At 45.7% G+C, this 10,130-nt stretch overlaps 1 protein-coding gene across 10 annotated transcripts in view; it reads left to right on the top strand.

Moving 5' to 3' along the window:
- Positions 1-10,130, top strand: part of LOC119598693 (protein NDRG3-like) — a 160,886-nt gene that overhangs the window by 66,438 nt on the left and 84,318 nt on the right. For all 10 annotated transcript variants that reach the window (XM_037948456.1, XM_037948446.1, XM_037948455.1 and 7 more), the window contains exon 2: positions 10,118-10,130. This exon is cut by the window's right edge and continues 59 nt beyond it. Coding sequence is in view for 3 of the 10 variants with exons in the window: in XM_037948446.1 (XP_037804374.1) it covers positions 10,118-10,130 (13 nt within the window). In the remaining 7 variants the exon portion in view is untranslated. The remainder of the gene's footprint in view (positions 1-10,117) is intronic.

The raw sequence follows: 10,130 nt of genomic DNA, 5'->3' as shown, positions 1-10,130 counted from the left end.
AATAAAAGCGATGCAGCAAGAATGTAATAGCGAGAATCCTTTTCATGACACGATGACACACCGACGTCATGCATGTCAGTCACCGGTGCATGAGAATGCGGGAGCGAGGAAGAGGAAGGAAGAGGAAGTTTAAATGAGGGAGAGGTGGGTGGGGGAGGAAGGGAAAGAGAGGAGGGAGTGGGGTTTAGAGTGGAGGGAGGGAAGGAGGGATGGGGAGAGGAAGGGAGAGAGGAAGGAAGGAGGGAGGGATGAAGGAAGGAAGGAAGGAAGGAAGGAAGGAAGGAAGGAAGGGAGGAAGGAAGGAAGGAGGGAGGGAGGGAAGAAGGAAGGAGGGAGGGAGGAAGTAAGGAAGGAGGAAGGAGGGAGGAAGGAAGGAAGGAAGGAAGGAAGGAGGGAGGGAGGGAGGGAGGGAGGGAGGGAGGGAGGGAGGAGGAGATGAATTATGATGATGTTGATAAAGAAAAAGAAGACGAAAAAGAATGAGAAGAATGAAAGTGAGGAAGAATAGGATAGAAGGGTGGTAATTATGAGTAAAGGGGAGAGAGGAGAGAAATCGACGTTAAAGGAGCGAAATTGATCGAGAGAGGAAGGAGGAAAGGGCGGGAAGTGGAGGTTGACGTAAATGTTTATTTCTTAATTGCTCGGATGACCTTACTCGGTGGGGGGGAGGGGGAAGGAGTAGGGGGGGTAGTAGCGCCGAGGTTTGGTCTGAAAGTGCTTGCTTTGTACATAAGTTGTATACTCTCTTTCTTTCCTTCTTTCTTTCTTTCTTTCTTTCTTTCTTTCTTTCTTTCTTTCTCTCTCTCTCTCTCTCTCTCTCTCTCTCTCTCTCTCTCTCTCTCTTCTCTCTCTCTCTCTCTCTCTCTCTCTCTCTCTCTCTCTCTGTTTCTCTTTGTCTTTCTTTTTCTCTTTTTTTTTAACCTTTATTTCAGGTATAACACGAAAGTGCATTTACAGAAGTTTGCCAAAGCTTCAACATATTACACGTGAAGCTATCTGTGGCAAGCGCTCTAGAAGTGAATATTAAAATAAAAACGAGAATAAGAAGGAAAAGAACTGAAACCTAATGCTAAAGCAATAATTAAGTGATTAGTTAAAACTCTAAAAAAAGAATAGTCATTATGTGCATTTGCTGCTGGCTGCTGGTTGACGCGACTCTTGCATTGTTGTTGCGACGTTGCGTGACGGAGGCTGGTGTTCCTGACCATGTGGTTCCAGAGGCGCCCGTGTCTTGACAGGAATGAGCGCAGGTGGAACTCTGTCCTTATCTGCCACCTGTCTTTCAATTATATATCTGTTTCTGTTGCGTTCTGGTGCTCTGTCCTTTCTCTCTCTCTCTCTTTCTCTCTCTCTCCCCCTCCCCCTCCCGCCACACGCGCGCTTGTGTGTGTGTGTGTGTATGTGTATGTGTATGTTTATGTGTATGTGTATGTGTATGTGTATGTGTATGTGTGCGTGTGCGTGTGCGTGTGCGTGTGCGTGTGCGTGTGCGTGTGCGTGTGTGTGTGTGTGTGTGTGTGTGTGTGTGTGTGTGTGTGTGTATGTTTATGTTTATGTTTATGTGTATGTGTATGTGTATGTGTATGTGTATGTGTATGTGTATGTGTGCGTGTGCGTGTGCGTGTGCGTGTGCGTGTGCGTGTGCGTGTGCGTGTGCGTGTGCGTGTGTGTGTGTGTGTGTGTGTCTGTGTCTCTATGCATGTGTGTGTATGTATGCATGCATGCATGCATGCATGCATGCATGCATGTACGCGTGCTTGTGTATGTCTGGATGAATATGTTTGATTACATGTGCATGTTCTTCTACCGACTGAAATTATTCATCTCACCAGAAAAGCAAAGCATCTTTTATCTTTTTCCATGAATGCTCTGGAATAATCCAATGCGACATAATGAGCGCGCCTTTTCGTTTGGCCAGATTGGCAGCCCTTGGACGTGTGGCGTGTGAATGTAGTGCAGCTGATCAAGGGGTTTCGTCAACAGTACGCGCTGATGCTGTCTTGAGGAGGGGAGGGGCTTTGTCCCTGGGGAAGGCGGTGGTTGGGAAAGAGACATTGGGGAGGGAGGGAAGGTGGGTGGGTGGGTGGGAGGGAGGGTGGGTGGGTGGGAGAGAGGGTGGGTGGGTGAGAGGGTGGGTGGGTGAGAGGGAGAGAGGGTGGGTGGGTGGGTGGGTGGGAGAGAGGGTGGGTGGGTGGGTGGGTGGGTGGGAGAGAGGGGTGGGTGGGTGGGTGGGTGGGAGAGAGGGTGGGTGGGAGGGAAGGAGGGAGGGTGAGTGAGTGAGAAGGGAGGAGAGAGAGAGAGGGACGCGTAAATACATACACGTAGTGTTGATATTGGGCAGAGGAGTAAGACAAGGTGATACGAGCTCACCCAAGTTATTCACAGCCTGCTTGGAGAAGATCTTCCGCGAGCTGCCCTGGGAAAACAAAGGACTAGAAATCGACGGTGAGCGTTTAAACTATCTACGCTTTGCCGACGACATCATAGTTTTCACAAACACCGTAGCAGAATTTCAACAGATGCTAAAAGAGTTGAACAGAGAAAGTTTGAAGGTCGACTTGAGCATGAATCTTAAGAAGACGAAAGTCATGTTAAATGAACAAGTCGAAATCGACGACGAAGACCAACAGATCCAAGTCGACAACAACACAATCGAAGTTGTGGACCATTACATCTATCTTGGCCAACACATTTCATTGCAGAACGCGTCCAAAGAACAAGAGATCAAAAGGAGAATTACACTCGGATGGCAGGCCTTTGGCAAAGCGAGCGCAATCTTCAAAAACAAAGAATTTCCATTGGTCCTAAAACGACAAGTCTATAATCAATGCATCACACCTACGGTCACCTACGGGTCAGAGACTTGGAATCTCACGATAAAACAACTCCTCAAGCTTAGATCCATGCAAAGAGCACACGAGAGAATTATGCTCGGCGTCACATGGCGCGACCACATACCATCTGCGCAAATCCGCGAGCAAACTAAAATCAGAGATATCCTCGAAGTCATCAATAAAGCAAAATGGACCTGGGCAGGACACGTCACCAGAAGAAAAGACAATAGATGGACCACTAAACTAACAACTTGGCAGCCGAAAGGTCACACTCGAAACCGTGGCCGTCAGAAGACGATCTCGATACCTTCAGAAAATTTTGGCACCGTGATGCCAGCAATCGTGCAGAATGGAGACAGTTGGGGAAGGCCTACGTCCAACAACGAACCCTCAATGGCTGATGATGATGATGAGTGTTGATATCGTTAGAATGCATACATCTAAATGCTCGCAAGCTCGCTCGCGCGCGCGCGCGCGCACACGTACACACACACACACACACACACACACACACACACACACACACACACACACACACACACACACACACACACACACACACACACACACACACACACACAATTGTATATATGTGTGTACACACGAAAACACATACATGTAAATATGGGTAAATTCGCCTACATGTAAACAGGGGTGATACAACAAAGATGCTTATACATATACGCCCCTCCACACACACACACACGAAAACATATACATTTAAACAGAGATAAGGTTACGAAAACACACGTAAACACACAACGGAAGCGCACACGTGATAACACTGACTCTGCAACAAGAAAGTTCTGACTAAGAGACAGACAGACAGACAGACAGACAGACAGACAGACAGACAGACAGACAGACAGACAGACAGACTTTCACACAGACTTTCACACAGACACAGACATTCACACACACACACACACACACACACAGACGACACACACACACAGACGACACACACACACAGACGACACACACACACAGACGACACACACACACAGACAGACACACACACACAGACGACACACACACACAAACGACACACACACACACACACACACACACACACACACACACACACACACACACACACACACACACACACACACACACACACACACACACCTCCCTCCCCTCCCTCCCTCCCTCCCTCCCTCCCTCCCTCCCTCCCTCTTTCCCTCCCTCCCTCCCTCCCTCTTTCCCTCCCTCCATCCCTCCCTCTCTCCCTCCCTCCCTCCCTCCCTCCCTCTTTCCCTCCCTCCATCCCTCCCTCTCTCCCTCTCTCCCTCTTTCCCTCCCTGCCTCTTTCCCTCCGAGCGAGCGAGAGAGAGAGCGATTAAGAACGTCCATTTTCGACTCAAAAATCTTCAAGGTTTCCAAAACACAATGCCATACTAGTCGCCTTCTCTCTCTCACCACAAGGCGAGGTTGAACGTGAACAGGTTCAATCTGGCTGTTTCTTGAAGTGCTGGATCCGATTAGGCAACTTTTTAATTCTTGCAAGGCGCGTCCCGGTTCGTTGGAGGGTTGGCAGTCTCGTTAATTGATGCGATGGTTAATTTTGTTTTTGGTTTGTTTGGGTGGGCGGGTGTGCCGTATTCTCTCCCTCTCCCTCTCTCTCCCTCTCCCCCCCTCCCCCCTCCCCCCCTCTCTCTCTCTCTCTCTCTCTCTCTCTCTCTCTCTCTCTCTCTTTCTCTCTCCCTCCCTCCCTCCCTCTCTCTCTCTTATCATCTCCCTCTTCATCTCCCTCTCCCTCTTCCTCTTCCTCTTCCTCTTCCTCTTCCTCTTCCTTTCCCTCTCCTCCTCCTCCTCCTCCTCCTCCTGCTCGCCTTTTCTCCTCTTCGCCGTCTAGCAGTATTTACCGTCTTGGAACAGGATTTAATTAATCAGAGGAACAATGAGTTGGCAACTCCTCTCATTGCCATGTTTGCTTTTTTTTTTTAGTATAATTTACTTGTTTGTGAGGCCTTTATTTCTCTCTTTTTTGACGAGAAGGACGTTGAATATTTAGATTTTTTTCTCTTTTTTTCTCGTTATTCAGGATGTAGGTTCTATTTGTAGATTATTATTTTTTCAGAGTTTAAAACGATAGAGATTTTTTTTTTTGCAAAACGTTTTTTTCATTTATTTATTCAGAGAAGGAGGGAGGGGGGAGGGGGAGGGGGAGGCGGGCATTATACTGTGAACGAGCAGAGAAGTTGTTGTGTTATTTTCTCGTTGTTTTATTTGGGGTTTGATTTTTGATTTGCGTTCGTGATTGGTCCGTTATTAAGAGAGGGAACATTGTTATTTGCTAATGCCGGTTTTTTGTCGTTGATAAAGTCATTATTTTTTTAATGATAATTATGTTACTGATATTTCGTAACAGGCAGGCAGGCAGGCAGGCAGGCAGGCAGGCAGGCAGGCAGGCAGGCAGGCAGGCAGGCAGGCAGGCAGGCAGGCAGGCAGGCAGGCAGGCAGGCAGGCAGGCAGGCAGGCAGAGACAGGCACACAGACAGACAGACAGACAGACAGACAGACAGACAGACAGACAGACACGCACACGCACACGCACACGCACACGCACACACGCACACGCGCACACACACACACACACACACACGCACACACACACACACACACACACACACACACACACACACACACACACACACACACACACACACACACACACACACACACACACACACACACACAGAAAGTCGGACAAACAAACAGGCTGATAGAAGGAAACAGACAATTTTAGCACAAAGACGCATCAACCCCCCCTCCCCTCCCCCCTCCCCCTATTAAGAACAAAGAATTTCCCGTTACTTCATAGTGTTCCTTTTTTGTTCACGAAACGGGCTGCGCGTTCTTTTAGTGTGTGACGGTTATATTAAGGGGAAGAAATAAGTGGCAGAGTGTAGGGATGAGGTGGGGATTAGAGCGAGGGGACGGGGGTTGGGGATTAGAGCGAGGGGAAGGGGGGTTGGGGATTAGAGCGAGGGGAAGGGGGTTAGAGGGAGGGGAAGGGGGGGTTGGGGATTAGAGGGAAGCGTAGGGGAAAGGGGAGGAGGGGAAGGGAGAGGGTGGTTTGAGGGAAGGAGGGGTGGAAGGAGGGGAAAAGGGGTTGGGGATTAGAGGGAGGGGAAGGGGGATGGGGATTAGAGGGAGGAGAAGGAGAAGGGGGAGGGGTTAGAGGGAGTGAGGGGAAAGGGGAATGGGGAGTGGAAGGGGGTAGAGGTTAGAGAGGGAGGGAGGGAGGGAGGGTAATGGGTGATGTTTATGGCGGGGTTGAGGAGGGGGGGTTAGGGCTAAGGGGGAGGGTGTCAAGGGGAGGGGGTGTCAAGGGGAGGGGGTGTATTCATCTTGAAGTTTTAAGCTTGTTAGTTAGTCGGGAGGTTGTGTCATCTGGGTTGTGGGAGGGAAGCTGGCCTGGGAACGGGGTGGGTATGGGTGGGGGGTACGGATGGGATGGATAGGGGGAAGGGGCGTGGGGGGTATGGACTGGGAGGGTATAAGTAGGGTGTGGGTGGGGGGGATACGGGTGTGGGTAGGGTGGGTACGGGTGTGGGTAGGGTGGGTACGGGTGTGGGTAGGGTGGGTACGGGTGTGGGTAGGGTGGGTACGGGTGTGGGTAGGGTGGGTACGGGTGTGGGTAGGGTGGGTAGGGTGGGGGGAGCCTAAAGGGTCCTGTTCGCGACGCTCGGTTTGTGACCTCCTTTGGGGTCAAGTCGTGATTATTATCTATCATCTTTCTTTTCTTTTTCTTTCTCTTTTCTTTTTTTTCTTTCTCTATTTGATTATGTTTTCTTTTCCTTTTCTCTATTTGATTATGTTTTCTTTTCCTTTTCTCTACTCATTTTTTTTCTCTATTATCTTCTCTCTTCTCTCCTCATTTCCTTCTCTCTCTCACTCACTTTATCATCATCTTTTACTCTCCTTTCTCTTCTCCATCTCTCCTGTTCCTTCTCTCATTTCTTCCTTCCTCTCCTCTCCTCTTTCTCGTTCTTTTCTTTTTTTTCCTTTCTTCTCTTCTCTCTACTCTACTCCTTCTTTTCTTTCGTCTCTTCTTTATTTTCTTCTGTTCTCTTCTGTTTTGTTCTCCTTCTCTCTCCCTCTCTCAATCTCTTCTGTCCTCCTCTCTTCTGTTCTCTCGTTTTCTCTCTCGTTTTCTCTCCCTCTCGCCCTCCCTCTTTTTGTGTGTCTGTCTATTTCTGTGCCTGTATGTGTATCTCTCCATCTGTCTCTCTATCTACCCATCTATCTACCCCTCTATCTCTGTGTATCTGTCTGTTTGTGAATTGTATCTTCTGTGGCTAATACATACGAAATACACCTCCTTATGCAAGCACACACAGAGGGTCTGCTTCGTGTATCGTGTTGTGAAGAGAGAGGCTTTGAGGAGGCGCGAGGAACCGGGTGGAGGGAAGGGGGAGGGGGGAGAGGGAGGGCATTGAGGAAGCCTGGAATGAGGAAGATGGGAGGGAATGAGACATGGAGGGGGAGGGAGAGGGAAATAGGGAGGGAGAGGGGGAGGGAGAGAGGGATAGTTAAAGATATATCTATATCTGTATCTACCTATCTATATCTATATCTAAATCTATATCTATATCTAAATCTATATCTATATCTAAATCTATCTATCTTTATATATATATATATATATATATATATATATATATATATATATATATATATATATATATATATATATATGTATATATGTATGTATGTATGTATACATACCGAGAAAGAAAGAGAGAGAGAGTGAGAAAGAAAGAAAGAAATGCAAGGATACAGAAGACAGAGAAAGAGAACAAATGAGCTGGATAGCAGATGAGCGAGAGCGCGCGAGTGAGAGTTGCCGCTGTTCCGTTAGGGCGGCGTCCTCCCCCAGGAACGAGGGCAGCGGCCGTGCCCAGCAGCAGCGGCCGTGCCCAGCAGCAGCGCACGTCGCCGGCGGGAACTCGCTCGCCCGGTCCGGTGCAGCGAGGCGGGGCGCTAGTCTTTAGCATTTTCTCGCTCGTTTGTCCTGTTCTTCTTGTGTCGGGGTTTTGTTTTCTCTCTCTCTCTCTCTCTCTCTTTTTGGTGCTCATGCCTTTTGCTGCTTTTCTTTCTCTCTCGTCTCTTCATTCTTATTCTTATTTTCATTCTTCTCTTCCTCCTACTTCCCCCCCCCTTCTTTCTCTTCTTCCTTCCTCCTTCTTTTCTCCTCCTCCTCTTCCTCTCCCTCTTCTTCTTCCTCCTCTCCCTCTTCTTCTTCCTCCTCTCCTTCTTCTCCTTCTCCTCCTCCTCCTCCTCCTCCTCCTCCTCCTCCTCCTCCTCCTCCTCCTCCTCCTCCTCCTCCTCCTCCTCCTCCTCCTCCTCCTTTTTTCGCCATCCAATAGAGATATATACATACCCACCACTTTTAAATGAAGACAATACCTCTTTTGTTGTGTATGTAAAACCGCGTCGCAAATGACTCTTCCTCCACAATGCCGATGCGCGCGCCCAGCAAAACGAACGCGCGCACACACACACACGCGCGCGCGCACACATACGCACATGCACATGCACCCAAACACCCACACACCGATCCACTCACCTACCTATCCTCTCCCTCCTTCCCTCTCCCCCTACCCTCTCCCCTACTCCTCTCTCTCTCTCTCTCTCTCTCTCTCTCTCTCTCTCTCTCTCTCTCTCTCTCTCTCTCTCTCTCTCTCTCTCTCTCTCTCTCTCTCTTTCTCTCTCTCTTTCTCTCTTCTCTCTCTCCTCTCTCTCTTCTCCTCTCTCATCTCTCTCTCTCTCTCTCTCTCTCTCTCTCGCCCTGTCTATGTATCTCTGTGTCTATTTGTCCATCCATCCATCCATCCATCCAATCCTCATATGGGGCCTAATAGCATCCAGAATATTAAAATGTGTAAACTTTATTTCCTTGTAGAATATTTTATCCATACCCCAGAGCGTAGGGATAAATCCGGTTGGAGGTTGGTGTAAATGGGTTCCTCCACCCCCCCCTCTAAGGATTTTAAATGGGTCCCCCTATCTTCCCTGCCCCCCCCCCTCTCCCCCTAAGGACTTCTGGGGATGTCACCTGTTCTTGAATTTTATATTTTTATAATGGGGGGGGGGGTATCGGGGTCACAACGTAAAAAGAAAAAAACGGGGTATTTTTCTTGTATTATTGTAGTTAAATCTCTATCGTTTTATAGGTGTTTTTGAAGCGATTTTATTTGCTTTTTTTAAATCTTTGATCTGATTTTATATGAGGTGTTTTTTTTTATGTTTTATTCATTTATTTATTTAATTGTTTATTTATTTATTTGTAAAGTGTTTTCCTTGTGTCTATTTGATTTTATGTAAAGTGTATGTATTGATGAGTCGAAATAGCTTCTTGAATTTTAATTAGATCGCTCATTATCTTTCAGAGTTTTTTCATCATTTTGAGTTTGTGATACTCGAAGCTCTGATCTTTTATTCTTGAAATATTTATTTTACTTGGCATCTTATTAGTTTTAAGTCGGAAAATATGATCCGTGAAGCCATCATTATGAAGTTTTTCATATGTTTTTTTTTTTCGAAATTATTCATTGAATTCGAAATTATTTATTCCCAGTCAAAATTATTGGTCATGCTCAATCAAAAAAAAAAATTCTCCTTTAAGATTAAGCATTTTCATTCAGTATTAATCATTTTCATCAAAAGAAATATTCATTTTCATTTAAAGACTATTCGTTCTCAGTCGAAATTAGTAATTCTGAATCGATTTTTTTTTTTTTCACTCAAAAATTATACATTCTCATGTAAAAGCTTATTCATTTGCATTCAATAATTATCCGTTTTCATTCGATTTGATATTCTCACTCAAGACTCATTTATTCACATTAAAAATAATTAATCTCCTTCAGAAACAAAAGGAAAAAATATTCCTTATTAAAAAAAAAAAAAAAAAAAAAAAAAAAAAAAAAAAAAAAAAATATATATATATATATATATATATATATATATATATATATATATATATATATATATATATATATATATAATATATTTCATCCTCATTAATCTTTATTATTATTACTTACGTATCTATCCATCCTAATTCATCTTTTTTATTATTGTTTATTTATTTTTCTTTAATTTAATTTGTATGTCCATCAACATAATTCTTTTTATATAATTATTTATTTATTTATCCATCCTCATTCTTCTTTTTTATTATTCATTCATTTGTCCATCCATCCTCATTCATCTTTCTTTATTATCATTATTTATTAATTCTTATTTTTTTTTCTCTCTCCCTCCTTCAGAAAACTCCGTCGC

Source organism: Penaeus monodon, chromosome 41 (genome assembly GCF_015228065.2).
Source record: "Penaeus monodon isolate SGIC_2016 chromosome 41, NSTDA_Pmon_1, whole genome shotgun sequence".
NCBI classification, from domain to species: domain Eukaryota; kingdom Metazoa; phylum Arthropoda; class Malacostraca; order Decapoda; family Penaeidae; genus Penaeus; species Penaeus monodon.
The sequence above is the reverse complement of the archived record's forward strand: the minus strand, read 5'-3'. Positions and strand labels throughout refer to the sequence as shown.